This window comes from Ailuropoda melanoleuca, chromosome 10, assembly GCF_002007445.2.
Source record: "Ailuropoda melanoleuca isolate Jingjing chromosome 10, ASM200744v2, whole genome shotgun sequence".
Taxonomy (NCBI): Eukaryota; Metazoa; Chordata; class Mammalia; order Carnivora; family Ursidae; genus Ailuropoda; species Ailuropoda melanoleuca.
This window is the reverse complement of record NC_048227.1, coordinates 1,125,360-1,146,313: the sequence shown is the minus strand read 5'-3', so window position 1 is coordinate 1,146,313 and position 20,954 is coordinate 1,125,360. Positions and strand designations below refer to the sequence as shown.

General features: G+C 62.3%; 1 protein-coding gene across 1 annotated transcript in view; it reads right to left on the bottom strand.

Annotated features, from left to right (window-relative positions):
• The window catches only part of ELFN1 (extracellular leucine rich repeat and fibronectin type III domain containing 1), a 65,016-nt gene that overhangs the window by 2,887 nt on the left and 41,175 nt on the right, over positions 1–20,954 (bottom strand). The window contains exon 3 of the mRNA XM_034669695.1: positions 6–1,078. Coding sequence (XP_034525586.1) covers positions 6–784 — 779 coding nt within the window. The 5' untranslated portion in view covers positions 785–1,078. The remainder of the gene's footprint in view (positions 1–5; positions 1,079–20,954) is intronic.

The window sequence follows — 20,954 nt, the reverse complement described above, 5'->3', positions numbered from 1 at the left end:
CGGGGGGCGGCTCGGCCGCGTAGGAGCCGTCGGTGCACACGGACTGCAGCTTGCCGAGAATGCTGCGCTGGCCGTGGCGGCCCTGGCCCAGCAGGAAGTAGCCGGAGTAGAGCGGGGGCGACTCGCACTGCATGCGGTCGTAGGTCTGCGTGGCATTGGTGAAGGCGGCCAGCCAGCGCAGGAAGCCCAGGAGCTCGCAGGAGCAGTAGAACGGGTTGCTGTAGAGCTCGCAGACGGACAGCTTGGCCAGGCCCGCGAAGGTGGCGCTGTGCAGCCGCTGGATGCGGTTCATGGACAGGTCGATGTTGACGATGTTGGGGCACTCCCAGAAGGCGCTGGGCGTGACCACCTCGATGAGGTTGGCCTGCAGGTACAGGTACTCCAGCTTGCCCAGCCCGCGCAGCACGCCCTCCGTCAGGTTGCGCAGACGGTTGTAGCCCAGCTGCAGCACCTGCAGGTTGAACTGGCCCGAGAAGGCGCCGTCCTCGATGTAGGCGATCTCGTTCTTGGTGAGGTTGAGGTACGTGAGGTTGCCGAAGCGGCTCAGCGAGGCGAACTGCACGCTGCGGATCCGGTTCTCGTTGAGACGCAGGTCCACGATGGTGTTGTTGATCTGCTGCGGGATGGCCTCGTACGGCGGCTGGTTCTGGCTGCAGATGGCCAGCCACACGAAGCCCTTGTCGCCCTCGATCAGCCAGCAGTCGCCGTAGACCAGCCCGCCCGCGTGCAGCAGGGTGGCCGCCGCCACACACACCCACAGCGCGCCCCACCAGCACCCGGCCATGGGGACCGCCTTCGCAGGAGAACCTGCGCTGCCTGCCCTGGGGGACTGGGGGCCGGGGGGGGCTGGGCAGCAGCCCCTGGAGGGACAGAGGGGCGGTAGGGGAGGGGGCCGGCGCTCTCAGGGGTGTCCTGTCCCAGACCGCATGGTGGCGTCGCGCGGGTGCTGGGAGGGGGCCGCCGCCCTCACTGCCCGATGCCCCCGGTCATCCGCCCGTGTCCTGCCGAGGCCGTGGCCTCCTCCCCCATGGGCCTGGGCGTCTCGACAGCTCCGCCCCGCGCCTCCAGCTCCGTGGTCCTGTGGCAAGACAGAAGGGGAGAGAGCCGTCAGGAGATGCTGGAGTTTGGGTAGGCCCCACGGTTGAGTGTGGCCCTGCACCAGGCCCTGCCGAGCCCCCTGGTCAAACAGGGAGGCACATTCGGGGAGCCCATGATCCGGCAGAACTATGCCACGTGACAGGAGGGCTCAGGATAGGTTGTGTCTCGGTGGAGGGGAGTGAAAGGGAAGCCCCTGTCCCAAGCCCTCCCTGGCCCCCAGCCTTGTTTCCTCTCGGAGGGGACAAAACCCCACCCGCTCGGCCGGGCTCAAAGTGATGATGGCCCCAGAGAATTCAGAACCACGTGACTGGTGCAGGGCCATTCGTGTGACCGATGGGAGAGAGACAGGGACGTCCTCTCCCCGGGGGGTCCAGCCACAGCACTCACAGCTGCCTGCAGAGGGTGCTTCGAGTGCTGGCCCAAGGGTCCTCTGGGGAGGCAGCCAGCACAGAGGACGGCCAGGTTCTGGGTCCGAGCCCTCCCACACTGGGTCCGGGCACATCACACCCCTCTGGCCCTCAGGTTCCCCAGATTAGCCAGCTGAATGGTCTCGGGGGACTGGAGGCTGTCACCACCCCTCGTGGGGAGACCCTGGCAGGTCTGGAAGGAAGGAGTGGCTCTGCCATGATTCCCCCAGGCCCCCCATGACCCCCAACCGGGCTCAGGCCAGGACCGACCCCTCCCAGCTCTGCCAGCCAGCTCCCAAGACACAACGTGAGGGGATGGTGCCCACTGCCCCGCCGGACCCTGTGCATCCCCAGGACGGGGCTGTCCCTCCTGTGTCCTGCTGGGGAGCCCCGTGGCTGGACACAGCTCCCTGAGGACGTCTGCCCTGGCTGCAAGAGGACCTCTGGTCTGCGGGGACCTGCCCTCTGCCCCCCATAGGTCTCCCATAGGACAGACGGACGGGCATGTGCTTCTTGTTAATATTTGGATTTACAGCCGGCCTCTGCAGCCGCTCTGTGGCCTGGCCGGCAGCCAGCTGAGCGCACTTCACAGATATTGACGTTTGCAACTAGTCTGCACCAAGGAAGCTTCAATTAGGGAACAAAATATAATGATGTGAAATGGATTTCCTTCCTCTTTGGAAACTTCATAGAGCACCGTTTTGATCTGGCTCCTGGGGAACATGTGATTGGCAGAGAGGGGAGAGATCAGACTGGGTGGGACCCGGGGAGCGGTCCTCCTGGGCCGGCCCCGTGGCTGTGCGACTCCCTGCAAAGCACTGGGCCTCCTGGGCCAGTGGGAAGTGGCTCCAGGGGCCGGCTGGGGCGCGGGGGTGGGGGGGAGCCTGCTAGGTGGAGGCTGGGGTCCCTGCATGGTCTCCCTGGGGAGCACGGAGTGCATCTCCATCACCGCCCTGCAACACCGCGTGGCCTGCCTCCACCCCCTCCACAGGGGACCGTCGCGGGCCGGCACCGGGGGAGGCAGCGGGGGCAGTGTGGGTCAGGCTGGCTCCTGCCTCCGGAAGCAGGTGTGCAGAGGAGGCCTGTCTAGGAAGTGCGGCGCCTCAGCAATGCTGATTGTAATCACCTTTAATCTCTTGCTCAAAATAACCCAAAGTCAAGTTAAGGAGGATTACAGGGCCCCAAGAAGTCTTATCACAGGCAGGCGCCTGCGAAGGAGGGACAGCCCCCAAGGCTACCAGCCCTTCCCCCCGCCAGGGCCACTCGACGCCGTCGTGGCTCCGGGAGCTGCGTGCACATGTGGGTTCGTGTGCATGTGGGGCTCACAGGTGGGCTCCCACATGTGTGAGGGTGAGGATGTACTGACGTGCATGTTGGGACACAGGTTACGGCCCGTGCACGTGGACAGGTGTGCCTTCGGGAGAACACGGCTCCGTGGAAGCGTGTACACGTGGTAGGCCGGCACCTCCCAGCCCAGGGCGACCGTCTAGGAATGTGGCACCTTGGACGGGCACGTGGTTCTGGGGACCCGTCTCCTCCCCTGTGCACCATCCCCTCCCCCCAGAGCTGCCTCCAGCAGACTGGCCCCTGTGATGAGGGAGGCAGGGCTGGTCCCCGGCCCTGAGGACAGGACATGTCTCCACCCCAGATGTTCCCTCTGGCCTGGCGGGTGTCTTGCTCTCACCTGCGTGCGCCACGCCTGCCCCCAGAGCCTGGGCTGCGTGGGGATGGGAGTCCCCTGTCCCCTCACCTGGCCTCAGGTGGAGGGACATGCTAGGAGTCTGGGTGTGACCCTGCTGGCCAGTCCCCTCTGCCCCTCTTATAGCCCCCAAGACCTGGCCTCCGAGGGACCCCAGGATTCTCGTTCCACAACGCACTCTATACATAAGAAACGGAGGCCTGGGCAAGATCAGGCCATGAGTGACCGTCCTCCTCCCGTTGGGACTGGGGGCTGGGTGTCCACGCCCTCAGGAGCCTGGTCCCTCCAGGAGGCCCCTCAGCTGCAGGGACTGGCTCTGCGAGCAGAGGGGTGAACACCCCATGGGCCTCGGGAAACATGCCCAGGGAAACAACCGAATCCACTAGAAGGGCTCGACTCAGATCGCACGCCACCCCCCGGACTGCCCTCTCCTCCCGGACTCATTCGTTCATCGTCAGTCGTCTGTCACTGGCCGTATCACCAGCCCCCCGCCCCCTTCACCCCTAATTACTTCACATGCACACCTGTCCTCTGCGCCCGGCCGGTCACTCCTTAAACAAACCTACCCAGGACGCCTGCGGAGTGTTCGCCAGACCGGTGAGGGGCACAGGCCTGTGTCACAGCCACCCCTACCCGTACCTGCCCCTCCCCCTGCCTGCACCTGCTGCCGCACCCCTGCAGGCCTGGGATCCCTCTGCCAGCGCCTCCACCCGCAGCATCAGCGCCTCTCCCTGCCAGCTCATGCTGCTGTCCAACCGGGCAAGCCCTGGCTCCATGCAGCCACTGGGTGCTAGATCTGTGGCTGTCGTACTGGACAGCATAGTTCTAGAACCTTCCATAGACACAACTTAAATACTCTCTAGCCCCTGCCGCATCTGCTTCCCCTCAGGGCTGATTTTCTTGAAAGGACCGCCAGCGGTTTCCAGCGCCAGCCCTCCAGCACGGTGTCCACCCCGGCATCCCCCTGACGTCACCTGTCTTGCCAGCTCCGAGGGCATACCGTGTTTAATTTCTCGGCCCCACAGCAGCGCCTGGCCAGGGAACCGGCAGCCCTTTCCTGGAGCTCCTTCTGCTTCTGGTCTCTGAGCTGCCGCCTCTCCTGTCCGGTCCCCTCTATGGTCCCTGAGGCTCGGCTCCGACCTCAGCCTGCACCGCCTCTCCTCACTTTCCTGGGGGTCTCAGCCCCCCTGGGCACCGGCCCCCACACCCACAGACTCCCCCCCATCTCATGCTCCACCTCCCCCGCAGCTCCTCAAACCCCAAATCTAGCACACTCTCCCCTCGCTCCCGACAGCCAGCCCAGAAGCACAAGTGCCCACCCCACCTCCCAGCGTCTCCGGGGTCGGCGGCCAAGCTGGTCCAAGCCAGCACCCCCTCTCACTGGGCCGATGCCAGCGGCTCCTGCCTCGTCTCCTGCCCACAAGGCACTCTCCCCTCCACAGCCACAGGGACCTTGGAGCGCAGTCATGAGATCCTGCCACACCGCCGTCCCCGCCCACAGCCCTGGGTGACATCCGTTCTTCCGTGAGCAAGCGGAGGAAAACCCGGACTCCACCAGGACCTACCAGACCTTGCCTGCTGGGTCCCCATCCATCTGCCACCTCCCCCTGCACATACCACCCCCGTCCTTCTGGCTGCAGGGCCCCTGCGCCCTGGTCTCTCTGCGCAAAGCTCTTGCTTCAGGTCCCAGAGCCAACAGCTCCCCCAGTCTGAACAGCACCCCTTTTAAGCCTTGCCTGGCACCTGCTTATTTACTCCTTTATTCACTGCTGGTCCCTCCCCAGCTGGGCCGCAAGCTCCAGACAGGAGCCCCATGACCCCTCGGCTGCTGGGACGTCCCCCGCCCACAGCGGCAGCTGACACGTGGCAGCAGTTCCACGGGGAAGGCACCGGCCTTCAGCTCTGTTTTCTCATCTGCGAAATGGGAGTAAACCGTGCCTCCTCCTCAAGGGGCTCGGGCCTCCCCAGATCATGACCTTCTTGGGTTTCTTCGGGCTAGTAGGTGGGAGTGGTCCCCACGCTCTGCAGGGACACAGACCAGCCCCGCAGCCACAGCCCACGTCACTGGGGGCCACACCGGCCCAAGCCACCTGTGATCCGCGGATTCTGACGCACCCGGCGGGATGGGAAACGCACGTCTGTCTGATGTCCTCACTTTGCCAAACGCCAACCTGCTCTCCCGGTGGTGTTTCTCCGTGCACACCTCCCCCGGGCACTTGCTGCACCCCAGGCTCAGTGCTGGCCCCACTGCCCACTTCACCGACGCCTCATGCGTCTCCCTCAGAGGGAGAGACGGGCCGGGTGCGGCCTGGTGTATCACAGAGGGACGGCGCTTGGTTTCTGGCCCCGACGGGGACAGCTTCGGAGCCAGTCCCCGCTCACCTCACTTCTGCCCTTGGTCAGCGGGCGTGAGTCTGGGGTCTCCTCGTGTCCCAGCTAGGAGGGGGCAGAGGGCACCCCAGCAGAGACCAGAAGCCCCCAGCCCCCGGTGGTACCCTGCGCGGTTGGCAGTCACGTGCACACGGACGGCCAGCCTTCTGGGCGTATGCGTGCAAGCATGTATCCGTGGCCCCACACCTGTCTGCACACGTGTGTCTGCATATGCGTGTTCACACACACCTGTGGGGTCTACAGCGGCCACCAAACGGGGCTGGCCTGAGGTCACCAGACACCTGGGGGGAGGGACAGGAGAGACGGGGCCTGGAAAGGGGGCTCCCCTCCCAGCCATCATCAGCATGACAATCGGGACAAGTCCCAGAGCCATCACATCATTAAGCCTCATGGCTGTCCTCCATGGGGACGGGACAGGGGACAGCCACATGCCCTCCGTGGCCCAGGAGAGAGAACTGGCCAGGGAGCCTCAGCTAGTACGACAGGACATGCCCACTCGAGCAGTGTGGCCACTGACCCCACAGCTCCCTGTGGAGGGCCCACGTGGTGCCCAGGAAAGGGGGCTGATGGGAGCCCCTGGCTGCCCCGGGGGCTTGTGGCCCTGCCCAGGCCTGCACGGAGAGGGAGGTACTCACGGGGCCTCCCAGGGACGCGCCTGGGGGTGGATGCAGCCAGCTATGGCAGCCAGCATTCCCCGGTCCCTGGGCATGCAGAGCTGGGGCACCGACAAAACCCCAAGAGTAGAGAGGGGGAGGCCAGGTTCCATTGGCACTGTGCTCGGTCCCTCTGGAGAGGGGGCACCGTGGGGGACCCCGTAGTGGATGTCTGGTGTGGAGCCCTGTGTGGTCAGCCGTGGGAGGTGTAAGCCCCCCAGCAGGCGTACTCACACAGGAGCTGGCAGGCTGAGGGCAGGGGGCCTGTCCTGGGGGTGATGCAGCATCTGGCCGTTTAAAGGCACCTGGTGGGGAGGGGGAAGAGCGTGGGCATGAAGAGGGCCCTGGGAAAGAAAGCTTCCAGAAGGAAGCATCCCGCCTGGACGGGGGAGGGTGAGTCTCCCAGCCGCTCAGAGTGGGGCCCAGCCCCCTGGACTGCAGAAAATACTTAGATACGAGCATGGGATTGTCATACACACACACCTAGGGCTGGTCCTCCCCCTGTCAGGAGGGTTCTGACATTCACATCCTCATCCACAGCAGGGACACGTGCCAGGCGTCGGGCATTCAGGGACAGGCCCCCGAGGCCCTCACAGCAGGGAACCTGCACAGCAGAGGCCTGCGCAGGGCCAGGAAGGTGCTGTGAAACGGTAGGCAATCAGGGAAGGCCTCCCCTAGATGCCGTTTGAAGGGTCCTGGCGGATGAGTAGGGGTTTGTTAGGCAAAGAAGAGGGGTTAGTGGGTGTCCCAGGCAGAGGGAAGAGGCAGAAGGCACGTACCATCAGAGAACAGTCCCGGTCCGGGGAGTGTGGGCTGTCCAGGAAGGGGGCAGGCATCCTGGGACCAGTGTGGATGTATGTGGCGGCAGGAGCGGAGCCCGGGCTCCCTGCTCCCGAGGCGCGATGGTGGCACTGGGCTGTGGGGGGATCCCTCCTCCCTCTCCATCCTGGGGTGGGGAGAATCGGTGACAGCGGGGAAGGACAGGGACCTACCCGAGCCTGGGCTGCTCCAGGCCTCGGTTTCCCCACCTGTAACACTAAAGAAAGAGTTGGGCTGGGGGCCTCCGAGGGCTCCTTGGAGCAGAGATGCCCCGAGCCCTCGTGGTGTCTCCTGATCGCACATGCGCACGCACGGCTCAACCCTCCTGACCCCCACGTGAGCGTGCACTGCCCCCGCCCCTCTGCCGCCCAGGGGGACGGCAGCCACAGTACTCACGCGTCTGGCACCACATCTGTCCCACCACGTCAGCCCTGCAGCCGTGCTGCTCATGAAATAAAGAACTACAGTGGTTCCAGGCTCTTAAACTTCTGACGGCCGGATCTGAACAATCACCACGGCCGTGCCGGGACGGAAGGCATCCACCTGCAAACACCGTTCCTGTGCTCTGTCTCGGCGCCCAGACAGGAGGCCTGCGCGGGCCCGGGGACTCCGCTAGAGCCTGGGCTCTCCGCGTCCAGAAGGAAACGGGCCGCAGGCCAGGAACACAGGGAGGTGGGGAGATGGGCAGAAAGTTATAGATCGATAACTTCTTACCACTCCAGTGTTTGGCCGGTAGATCATGTTTACTGCTAACGTCTGTCTGCTGCTGCAGCTTGGCTCTGTCGCAGAGCCCCCGGGGCTGTGACAGGCACAGCAGGGATGCGCCACCACGAGGTGGACCACTCGGCCCCGGGCCAGCCCAGCCCGCGTGGGGCCAGGCCTGCCCGCCTGAAGGGGACACACAGCCGCTCGGGCCTCAGGCTCCTGGGCCAGGCCAAGAGTGTTGGCCGTGCCACACTCTGGCTGTGTGACCTTGGGCAAGTCAGTGAGCCTCTCTGAGCCTCTTTCCCCTTCTGGCAAATGGAGATCATCGAGATGGCTCCCTCACAGCCTTAACAGCGAGGGTAACATGACCCCATCATTCGAACCTTCCAGCATGTTGCCTGGTACAGGCACGCCCTATAAATACTCATTTCCTCCTCTGGCAGACCCCTGACCTCAGGTGGATGGGGAGGGAATGCACATTCAAGGCCGTGGGGGTGGACTGAGCAGGCCAGCAAGATGGGCCCTGTGGGTTTCTTGACTCCAGCAAGCCACCCGCTCTGCTGTCCCCAGCACCAGGGCCCCATGAACACTGTCCCCCGACTCATCACCCACCTTGAACCTGCCCTCCCTGTTCCCACACCATATTTATTCACGGAGGCTGCCACGGGCTCCTAAGGTCGGCAGCCCAGCAGTGCTGACTCGGCAGGCCTAGATCCTCACGACTTGGCCACAGGGTCAGTCTGGCAAGCCCCCGACCTCCGCTGGTCCTGGCCTCGTCCTCTGGGAGGCAGGCTGGGAGGCATAAGGTAGCGAGACCGTCACCTGCCCCATGCCCTCCACCCCACAAGGGTGCAGAGGGCGCTGGGGGAGGCGGACAGATAGGGCCTGGGGAGAGTGCCGAGTGCCCAACTCACCTGCCCAGTGACCTCGGGGGGTCCACGGGAGCCCTGAGCCGCAGTCTGCCTGGCCAGAGCCTGGGATGGGCAGCCAAGTGGTGGCCCCTCATTGCCTCCAGGACCCCGCATTCGGCGAGTATCTCTTGTATGTGAGGCCCTTCCCTGATGCCCGGGGAGGCAGGTACCAGCATCACCCCCAGGAAGACGGAGAGAGAAACAGGCTGCACGAACGAGGGCAAGCCAGCAAGCCCAGGCCGGGCTTGGGCGAGGGCCGTGGAACATAGCACCAGCCTCTGCCACGCTGCCCGGTAACAATGCCGGTTCTGGCCCCACCCCGGAGGTGCTGGAGGAAACCCCACAGCTGGAAAGGAGCTGCGGCCCAGGGCTGTGTGCACCATCCCCAGCTCCTGCCCGGCCCGGGAAGGTGGGCTGAGGTTCCCGGAGCCACAGACACAGCGGGCAGGGCTGTGACAGGGCTGGGGGCTGGCGTCCTGCCCCCCGCAACGACGCCGGGCTCACCCTATCCCTCTCCCGCCGGGCCCCGCAGCTCCCAGCTGCTCTGGAGTTAATTAGGGATCCAAACATTTAATGGTCTGTTATGCTTCCACTGGGCATCTTTTTAAATTAAAAACCATGATGTACAGCACTGTTGGAGGGAGAAGTCACTTTGCGATGGTCTCCTGCTCGGGAGCTGGCAGGGACCAGGAGAGGGGTGGCTGGCCGGCCTCCAGGGAGGCCGGACGGCGACGCATGACCCTCTCCAGGAACGCCACCCTCTCCCCCACCCCCCGCCATCGGGAAGCATGTCGCGGACTCCAGGCGAGGGTCTGGGTGTCCAAGGGACACCTGGCACTCTTCCCCATCACACCCTCCTAACCCTGGAAGCCAGGAAGTTCTATCTTTAGTCTGACCTGAATCTCTCCAGTTGTTCTGAGGGATGGCCAGACTGAGCGTGAACTTGGAGATTTGCTGGTTCTGCTCTTCCCAGTCAAACCTAAACCCCCAGGAGCCCTGAACTCTGGAAGCCCTTTCTGAGCCCGGGGATTCCGTCCCTGTTCCCAGCTCCGGCGGAAGGCAGGACCTCCACACACAACGCCAGGAGGGCCTCAGGGGACACAGCTCCCTATCCCCGCGCTCCACCAGCCGGAGCCACGCACCCAGACGTGGTGACTGCTGCCCACCCCGCTCACCCGTCAGGTCCTGCCTCGAGTCCCCGTTGCTATGACGATTTTCTCGGAGCACATTTCCTGGCCACTAAGAGTCGTATTGAAGATCTGCGGCATGGTTTTCGAGCAGAAGTTATAAGTGAGCAGTTAGCCCCTCTAACATTAAATAAATGAGGGAAACCAGGTACGAAGCCAAGTCCAGTCTAAGAAGCGTCAGTGATGCCACACGGGCTGGGACGGAGCCAGGACACATCCTGTCCCCGGGCTGACCAGGCCACCGGCTGTGCCTCGGAGGTCGCCACGCTGGTGGGCAGTCGGCCGCTCTGGCGAGGGTCCAAGATCAGGGGAGGTACAGCCAGCACGGTCCCTCGGCAGCCAGGGTGTCTCCTCACTGGAAATGGGGCTCTCTCCCCTATGTGACCGGATCAACACCAGGGCTTCTGACGAAACCCAGCCTGCCCGGCGCTCCCGCGGGCTTCTATACATCCCAGGGGATCTGTTACTCTCATGGCCGCGGCCGGTACCACAGGCCCTGTCCCTCCAGAAGCCACCTCCTCCCTCACGGCGCCCTCGCAAGCCCACCATGCCCCGTGGACACCTGTCAGGAGGCTGGTGCCGGTGCTCCCCTGGCTAGGGCGCTCTGAGAACAATAACCCCTTCCCTGCAGCCCCGGTGCCCCCTGGGGCCTCAGGCTCACGTCCTGGGAAAGAGGCTTCTGGAGGGGCAGGCCTGGGCCCACACACTCTCGTTTTTAATTTGTCACGGAATACACACACACACACACACACACACACACACACACACGGCGTCGCTGCTTGGCAGCCTGGGGAACTCTGTGCCATCCTAAGAGCAGACATCACCTCCGTCTGCTCACATCTTTATGGTCTGAATTCCTACATTTAACTTTCGACCCGCCTGGAAGGTATTTCACTGGTGTAAAGGAGTAAAATCGACCCCTCCCACAACAGGCAACAAATCGTCCTGACACCACATAGCGCATCATCCGTTCCCCCGGTCAATTTGCAATGTGCCATCGCCCACCCCGACTGGAGCGTGCTTCCCACGGCACGTCTGGTCAAGCCTGTCCTCCCCCTGCAACCCCACATGGCTCCCCAGTGCCCTCAAGAGAGCCCATGTCCCTGCCGGCCTGCCTCTCTCCACCCCTGCCTTGCCCTGTAGGGCAGAGGTCAACCTGCTTCTCTTCCATTTTCTCTAAGCTGCTGTTTCCCTGCCTGGGACATAACCTCTCCCACCACAGTGCTCTCTGTTTGGACTCCTGAGAGGGGCTGGGGTCTCCCCTTGTGAGCCCAAGGCAGCCCGGCTGTGCCCCCGTGCATCCCGCCCCATCCGTCAGACCGTGGGCGGAAGGAGCCTGGCACGGAGGGCTGGATCTTCTGCGTCCTTCCCAGGCACGGAGTACAGAGTGCACGGGGACCGAGCCCGTGGAGATCACCCGTAAAGGAGGGCAGCCACGTGTCGTGACTTCCCTGGGAGGGTCTCCACGTATACCTGCTGTCCTGCTGCCATTACTCGTGGACCCCCTCTCCGTCGCACACCTCGCTGGGTGGCACGCGGTTGCACGTGTACAGACACCTCTGGGGACCGTGCTGTTTCATCGATGGCCTCTCGCCCTCTCGTGACTCCTAAACAGCCCGGCTTATATCCCTGGAACCCTGCAACGAGCTTCTGTATGGAGGACGAAAGACACCCCTTCTCACTGTTCCTTTTCCAGAACCTTGGCTCGGCGTGCGTCTTCCAAGCGACTTGATACATCTCTTCAAAACATGCCGCCAAGGCGCAGATGAGACCGCACGGAGCCTACAAATTAATTTTGGAAGAATCTTCAGGATTGCAATATTCCGGCACGGCCTGTCCCACTACGCCCGCTTTCTCTCTGGTCTCCCAGGAAACTCCCCCGGAGTTCTTCATAATGATCTCAAATTTTTCTTGTAAATGTATTCCCGGGAATCCCATGGGATTTTTCTGTTGTTGCCACTGTGAGCGGGGACCATTTATCTCATTATGTTTTCCGACTGGCTGTTGCTGGTACAGATGAGAATTATTGATTTGTGTACGTTTGTTTTATATCCAGCCCGGTTCCTTCGCTGAGTTCTCAAATTATCACTTCACTGGTTCTCTTGGTTTCCTGAGGTTTCCAATCAGGTTGCCGGCAAATAATTACGATTCTTTGCTAGAGACATCCCATTAAATTCTGTTTCATGTCTTATTGCTATATCCAGAATTTCCGGACAATGATAAAGGGCACTGTTGGGTTTTTTTTAATAGAAGTTTTTGAACGGGAATCGTGAAATATCTCATCATTGAGCACAATCCTGGTTGTGGAGTTGAGACACTATTTCTTTCCCGTGTGGAGAAACTATCCCCAGTTCCATTCTTAGCTGTTCCTTTCAGATCAGAAACTAGCACTAGATTTTGTCAGATGCTTCTCGTCATTTACCAACACGGCCCCGCGGCCAACCTGTTGATGCCATATATTAAATTAATGGATTTCCCCACTATTAAGCCATCTCTGAATTCTTCTGCTAAATCCCACATACTCAAGGCAGGTGATCTAACATTGTGTGGAATTGGATCGGTTTGTGTCTCCCAGAGGATTTCTCATCCAGTCCTCAGGGATGAGATCCGTGTGAGGTCTCACTTCTGTACGGTGTTTGCAATCTGGGGTTTGGGGCTGTTCTCACCCCCTCTCCCCAGAGTGGTTTCCTGCAGACGGTGGCTGCCAGCTCAGGCGAGACTCCCAGGTCTGTGATCTCGGGGTCCCTCCGCGGCGGACGTGCTCCCGGAAGCTGTGTGGGCAAACGCCACGAACCACTTTGTCAAGGAATGTCTCTTGTGCATTCCAGAGTTTCACGATTCAGGGTTGGCTCAAGGTGGGGTGAACGGCAGAGAAATCTGCTGGGAAAGCATACGCCAGCCTGGAGGGCATCTTGTTTCGTGGGTTCCATGCTGGCCTCCAGGTTAGGATTCTGAGACCACCCTGCCCCCGAGACCACCCCTGCGGGGCCTCCTGGTCTACATTCCTTGCACCCACGCGTGGACGGATGGACATCACGTAGGGCAGCAAGGGCACAGGGAATACAAAAGGGGCGAAAGCTTGGACCCTCTCAGAACGACCACTCTGAAGAGAACAGAATTCCCGCAGAAGCGAGGGGCTTGAGGCAGCAGCCATGGCAGGAAGGGCGCCCTCGAAATATGGCACCGTCTCACCGTCCAGTCTCCGTGCCGGGACCCTGACCTCCCCCTGCACAGGACGTGTGTCTGTCTCTGTACCCCTCGAATCCAGGTGGTCCTGACACCACGCTGGCCGCCAGCGCTGGCAGAAGTGAAGCCTGTGTGTCCTGGGCACGGCCCTCGGCCACCAACTTGCAGACGCAGCCACCACGGACAAAAGCCACGTCCCGGACACCACCTGCCGGAGAAGCTGGAGGCGCGTGGGAGGCTGTCAGGGGCCTGTAGGGAGAGCGCCTGACTGGGCGTGAAGGCGAGCCACACGGCTGAACCCTCCTTGGCTGCCTGCTCCGCAAAGACATGTGGCTCGGGATGGTCTGTTACATGGCAACGGATAACCGACGTGATGCCAAGCGTGAGGTGAGCGGGAGCAGGACCACGACGGGGTGAGCCCTGCGTCCCCCGTGCCTCGCCTTCCCTGCCTGTCACAAGGAGCTCCTTGCCCTCAGCCTCCGGGGGCGCCGGGATCTGTGAGACCGCCGGTGCAGGAGGAGGGTGCCTGTGGTGTGCGGGTCAGGGAAGGCCAGTCCGCGCCCACTCCCCTGGGCAGCAGCCTGGACAAGGGGGGCTCTGACCCATGTGTGACTCGGGCCCTGCTGCTATCCGGGCCAGCGGGAGTATGCAGCTGCCCTCACTTCTGAGACTCAGTTTACCTTCATACAAATGGGGCCATCACGAGTAAACGCAGCAGGGTCTGTGAACGGCCAGGACCCCATGCAGCAGGCCTTCCCAGAGGCGGGGCTCATGGGGTGTGAACCATCCGCCACCAAATTGCTTAGACTTTCTCGGCCTGCATCTCCTCTCCTCTGGGACGTGAAAACAATCCGCTGACCCCATAGGCTCACCAAGGGGCCTGCACAAGACACACACGTTCTGTGTGCGCCATGCCGCACCCACCGGGGCCATGTGAGGCTCCGGCTGTCGCCAGGATTTGGGGACAGAGCGACGGGGAAGAGTAGAAGCGAAGTCTGGGAGGTGCAGCCAGGCCTGGGGAGCCTGAGCGTTGGGGTGGCATCTTTCCCAGGGGGTTGGGCTGCAGTCAGCCCATAGCAGCCCCTCTGCTTGCCCCGCCAGCTCTCAGAGTCCATAAAAAATCAATCTAATGACACAGCAAACATTAATTATAGCTGCAAGACCAGGAACGGGATTGATCTGGGAGGGGCTGCTCTGCTCTTAGTCACCGAGGCGCTCTGGGGGTTGGGGCGGGGCCAGTGTGGTGCCAGGGCTCAGGGGCAGGGGCCACGGAGCCTACCAAAGCCTGTCCCCCAACATCGGGCTGGCGGGGGGGAAGTGGAGGCCACTGGGGGGCCAGCCAGGGGTCAGGGCACTGGGATCTGGATCTGGCTCCATTTCCACTGGTTTCCTGGCCCCAAGCAGATACTGGAAAAGGGTGGGGCCCCCTCCAGACAGCCAAGGGTGGGGAGGACCCAGCCGGACCCCTCTCCTCTCCCTGCTCTGCAAATAGCGGAGCTCACGGGTGCAAGGGGTTGAGAATGAATCCTCATGGGCATGGCCGGAGCCCCCATACCCCCGCCAGATGGGACTGAGGAAGGGGCTAGAGTCAGCCAGCTGAATGAGGACATGAAAGGAAGTCCCATCAGGAGCAGGGGAGCCAGCCGGGCAGCCTTGGACCCACAGAGGGACACAGACGTGTTGTAAGAACGTGCAGAACATGTCCCATGTCCCCTGAGGAGGGGGCACCTGGCCGGGCCCATGGTTCCCCCGAGCCTGCACTGGTGGCCTGCCCCCTCCTCTGGTGGGGGACACAGGCTCCGTTCCCCTGGACGCTATCCCCCACCCACACACTGGTCTGTATTCTGCAGGGATTGGGAGAAGAGGTGCTCGGGGACCCTCCCTGGGCAGCCGCTGGGCTAGACGTGACTGCAGATCCCCTCGAATGGCAGGGTCCCTTCTCCTGCAGCCCCCCCCAAGTCCCTGAGATCCAGGGGTGCTGGGAACCACCGTGCAGGGCCGGGGCAGCTCTGGGCGAACCTTCCTCTGTGTGTGTGGCTGGGGAGGGGGGCTGCAGCTGCGTCTGGCTGTGCTGTGCCTCCCAGCATATGTCTGAGCAAGAAATCCGGCGTGGTCCATATGCCGGCTGTTATAAATAGAGCCTCTCATGGAGGCTTCAAAGGGCCAAGGTGAGTAAAGCCTGGAAGCCGGAAGCATTGTGGGCAGGGGGTTGGCCACCCTCTGGCTGAGAAGGCGGCACCGCAGAGACCATCGGCTGGGTCCCCCTCCCGGGGCAGCTTCGGGGTGGGGTCTGGGAGAGACCCGCGGGAGGAAGGGTCTGAGTGTGACTGTGCGTGCGTGTCCCCGGAGTGCGACCCCGCGGCCGTGGGCCCCCACCCCTCCCCATGCTTCAGGCGCGCACACCCGCACCGCACACACGAGTGTCTAATTATTGTCTCACGGCGGGCAGGAGTCCGACCGCCGGAGCAGCTGGAGGACATTCAATTCTCGGCGTAATTGACAACGCTGGAAAGCACCCAAGTGGGGTGTGAGGACGCGCTCCCCTCCGCGAGTCTATCCTTCATCGCGAGCACATTACCGCTGCGGTTCACACCGCCTCCTCCCCCTCACTGCCTGCCAGCCCACCTCGCTCTGGGCCTCCGTCTGTCAGCCGTCCGTCTGTCACCTGAGACAGTACCGGCCACCGGCCTCGCCGCTGTGTGCGGAGGGAGCTGCTTCCCTCCCGGCTGCACCTCTCCGCCGTGTTGCCCGGTGCCCCAGGAGGGGGGGGCACTGGGACTTCAGGGAAGGCAGCCTCTCTCTGGGATGTGACCCCAGGGGTCACCACCTGTTCCTGGGGCTGCCCGGCGGGTGCTGGGAGGCCAGGGGCACCTGCCCCAACTTCCTCATCCCCGAAGGCTCCTAGAGGACAGTCTGACATTCGTGGGGGCCGGGCCTCCCTCAGGGGCTACAGCTGGTTATCAGGCACGCACAAGGCAGAACAGTGCCTCAGTGGCAGAGGGACCATGGGCACGGACGGGGGCGCAGAACACACCCACAGGACTGTCTGGGGTGCTCTCCGGGCTCTCTCCTCCCCGGTGTGAGCAGCAGCCTGGATGAACTCTGAGAGCCTGCAGGAAGGGGACCAGGACCCAGAGCCAAGTACTCCCTCCAGCTGGAATAATGGGTCACAGCCACCACCACAAACAGGGCAGAAAGCATGCCGGGAAGGCATCAGCAGAGAAGCCTGGCTCCATATCACCCACAGGGAAAAGAAAAAGGCGAGAGCCGGTTGGACCAGTAAATGTGGCCACCGGAGAAGGTAACTGGCTAAATTAACAGAGATATAGCAGGGAGAATCGAGGAGGTGATAATCCAGCTCTACACAACAAAGCTTGGCCTGTGTTCAGAGGGTCTGGCCTCAGACTTGAAGGAAGGTAACCAGAGCCCACACTCCCACAGCACCTCCTAGGAGCCAGGCTCTCTCCTATCAACCTATTTCGTACCTGGACTGATCCCATGACGCAGGTACTCCTATTCCCCATTTACAGAAGAGGAATGGAGTTGTTAATGAACTCGGCTGAGTTTCCACAGCAGCTTAGTCGTGGGGCAGGACGGAAACCCAGGCAGCTTGGCCCCGCAGCCCGGGTCCAGGCAGGTGCATCTGAAGGTGAGTGAGCGAGCTGGTGTGGTCCGAGGAAAGGCGGAGGGAGTGGGGTGTCTGGCTGAGGGGCGGGACCTTGGTGCACCCACCCCTGCAGAGCAGGCTCCCCCAGGCCCGGCGGGTGGACACTTCCACCCTCCCAGAGAGTTCTCCGAGCCTGCCCGTGAAGGTACAAAACACGCGGCCTTGCTGGGAACACCTGGGTGGCATCGTGCAAAGGTGAGACGCACGGAGCCCGCGAGCCAAACTCCTGTGTGTTTTACCACAATGAAAACTTTAGAAAGGTGGAGGGGCAGGGCGGTCTGAGAGGGGCACGCGGGAGGCTCTGGGCGGGGAGCACTTGAACACAAGCCCTCTCGCCCCCTTTTGGGGCTTCCCTAGGTCACGGGCAGTGTATGAGGATTAATATTAAGCTGGAGAGAACAGCATTCAGGTATTCACGGTGTTATTCTTCATACCTTTAGCTCTATTAAATATTTCATAATTAGTGAAAAATTTATTAGAAATTTCTTAAATATTTGAGCCATCTTAAATATTTTATAATACATTTTTAAATGTTTTGGTAAGGAACAGGCTGCTGTGTGTGACTGAGCTCCCTCTCACCAGAGGTGTGCAAGGAGAAGCCGGATGTCAGAGAGGGCACTGCCCCCAGTAGGGGGCTCCTAAAACCAGGAGAACTCTCAGCATCACTTGTGAGCCTTCCAGAGACTTCCAGGACCTGCCTCTACTCCTGATTCGATAGGTTTAGGGTGCATCCCAGGTGTCTAGCTTGTGGCCCGTGCCCTCTGCCCTGGCTGGGACATGGGTTCTGTATCATGCTTTGTTGTCTCTGGCCCTGAGGACCGGGCCCAGGCTCCCCAGGCCCCGACCAGCTCAGCCCCCAACCAGGCTGAGCACAGGATAGGGGGTGGGGGTGCCAGTCCCTGAAGCTGCGGGCCCAGGGTCTTTGGCGAGTCGTGCATGGCCCCCTTCGCACAGATGGGAGCACTAAGGACTAGAGAGGAAGGAACGGCCTGAGGGTCACAGGGGAGTCTAGATGAAGGGGAGACAGACCTTCTCATTTCTGTTCCAGGGCTGCCCCGGGTCACGGGCTTCCCCTGTCCTGGTCGTCAGAGCACTAACGCTGACCCGCGGTGTCTGGGGTCAGTCCCTCCCTCACAGTGCCCCCCTTGACCCCGAGCCCCACCTGGCTCTGACCAAGCGCTGAGGAACGGTTTGACGGACGGAACTTGGCTGGTGTGTAACTGGGCGCCCAGCAAACGGGCAAGCTGATCGGCGGCCCCGTCGCTCTAGCCTCTCGTCATCTGGTGGACAGCATTGAAAGCACCTGGGTGCCCGGCACCAGGCCCGGGCCAGGCAGGCACAGACGGGGCTGGCTACACCTCCAGGCGCCCGAGGAACCACATCAAGAGGACCTCCCACCTTTGGTCTCTGCCTTATGAGACCTTGCACTCAGGCCCAGAGAAGGAAAGGCATTTTCCCCGGGTCACACAGCAAGACGGCGGCACAACCAGAACAAGGGCCTTGTTCTCCTGACCCCTCTCCAGAGGGCTCCCCGTGCCCCAGCCCAAGGACCCTGAGGCTGTGCTGAAGCCCGGGGTGGGGGGCAGGAGGAGGCTGAGTGGCTGCCCCTGAGGCTGCTTCCTTCCCTTCTGCCTGTCCCTCCATTACCCTCCGGGCGCTGGAGCAGAGGGGTTGAGACCTTGGGCTTGCAGACAGACACCTGTCCAGTGACGGCTTTGGGCAGGTTGCTAAGTCCGTGTCTCCGCTTCCTGGTGGGAGGCCAGCAGCGACCCCGCAGGCCTGGAGTCAGTTACGATAACACCAGCTACCTGCCGTCGGAGGTCTGACTTTACAGGTGCCGACACTCTTTTATATAAATGCTCTCACACACGCAGCATCGCGAAGGGGCAGAGACTCATACGCTGGTCCTCACCCTGTCGACGAGAAAACAGGCGCAGGTCAGTGGCCAGGCTGGGACCCGGGCCTGGGAGAGCAGATGGGGATGGCCCCAGTGCCACGTGAGGAAGTGCGGCTAGGCGAACTCAGTAGTTAGCCGCGGCTAATTCCCAGAACAGCGAGGCAACATTCACATTATAAAATCAAAAAGACTATACCAGCTGATTCCGTGGAAGAGACACCCAAGTACAGAGACGGGGAAGGGAGGCTCAGGGGAGGAGGGGATCTGGCCCCGGGAAGGGAGAGGTGGTCTCAAGGGCCCACGAGGAAGGGGCCTTGAGGGCCTTGGGGCCACAGCCCCAAGCTGCCACAGTCCCACCACATGTGGCTGGGACAAAGGGCCATCTGGTCTACCACCTGCCCCTACCCCGGTAGGGCCGGGTTGCTGGAAACGGCTTCCCGCTCCTTCACACCACTAACCTGAGGGCTCGGCCCCCCAGGGACCTCTCAGCTGCGCCTGCAGGGGGCCAAAGCAGGCTGGGGACTGGGCCCGCTGCCGCCTCTGGAGGCTGGACAGGCCTCCCCCACCCCAGCATGGACAAGGGGCTTGACGTAAGCCGCAAGGCCTCTGGGGAAATGAAAGGCAGGAGGAGGAAGCCCACAGACCAAGCTGCAGAACTTGGCCCCCTGCTTGGTCCCGCCGCCTTCTTCCCAACAGAGATGATGGGTAGAGGCTCTGGCCAGGCCGGGCCAGGGTTCGCAGATGCGGGCTTCCTCCTGGTGAGGACAGCAGGTGCAGTGTGGGGTTGAAAAGGAGACAGGCTCACAAGGGAGAGCGTGCTGGGATGCTCTCAGCTGGGCTGGGAAAGAGGAGCCCAGGGCACGCAGGGAGGGGCAGGGGTGCCCAGGGCCCCACGGGGCCAGGTGGCAGGAGCCACAGGACTCCCCAGGTATCTGCTCCTTGCCCGACCACAGTGCCCGTCCCTCCACTGTCTGAGGCGAGTCCTCTGGGACCTGCCGTGTCCTTGGTTCCCAAGCCAACTCCGTGGACGTGCCAACTGCTCTGGGAAGACCGCGTCCTCACAGGCCCCGTGTCAGCAGCCCCTCATTCTGCTAACCCGCTGGGTGACCCTGAGCACACCGCTTGGTGGCTCCCGATTGCACAGCTACACTGTGGGGACTGCAGCTCTGCCCTACCCATGAAACCCACACCCTGCGCGCGGGTCCCTGCCACGGGCCAGACTCAGGGCTAACGCACCGTGGAGGGGAAGCCCCAACTTCAACCAGTACGAGTGTGGTGTGACCATGGGTGAGCCGGGACTCAGCCTGGTCTAGTGGGTCCAGGAGGGCCCCCCCCCACCAGAGAGGTGACATTTCTGCAGAGACTTGAACAGAGAGAGACCAACCCTACAAAGGCACCTGGTGGGCAAAGGGGGAGAGAGGACATGGGAGGGCCAAGGAGGCCAGGAGAGCTGGAACCTGGAGGGTGGCGGTGAAAAGACCCTCAGGGCTGCTGGGAGCCTTGATCTCCCCCAAGTCCTTGCCAGAGACAGGACGTTATCTCGAGGGCAACAGGGAGCCACTGAAGGTTAGTACAGAGGCGGTATGACGACTCTGGCTGTTGATGGAGAATGGACTGTTGCAGGACAACAGTGGGTGTGCAGGGAATTGAGCAGAAGCTCCCACAGTCCGAGGGAGAGGTGGCAGGAGACCAGACGGGCAAGGGAGGGACATGGGTCGAGCCGAGAAAGAGATAACCCAAGAAAGCACACGCAAGCGTGCACAGAAAGTCCAGAGCGGTCACTGCAGCTCCCCTCGGGATGGCCCCGAACCGGACATTACCCAGACGCCCGTCCACGAGCGGACAGGTAGCATCAGTGGTGCAGCTGTGACAGCAGATAAAGACGCACACACCGTCCTGACGCAGGAACGCAGACGGAGGCCACCAAGGGTGCTGCGCAGACCGTTCTCGCAACGTTCCAAAACGGGCAACACGATATGGGTGGGAGGCTGATGGTCGCCCCTAGGGGGATCGACAGGGAAGGGGCCTTGAGGCGGCCTCTGGGGAGCCGCGGACACCCTGCCAGTGGGTCAGGAGCTGGGGACGTGGGTGTAACCAGGTCGTAAGAATCTGACTGAGCTCCTGCTGTGTGCGCTCTTCCGTCTGCGTCCTTCTCCAACGAGAGTCAGAGGGAGAGAGGATGCACGCAGGAGGACGTGGATGGTGGTGACGGGAAGGCTGCGGACGTCAGTGGGGCAGTGGGTGGGCTGGCTCTGCCCTCCGTGGGGGTTGGGAGCAGCAGAGAGACAGTGTGGCAAAAGCAAGGGTGGGGGCACCGATGGGTCGGCGTGGTCA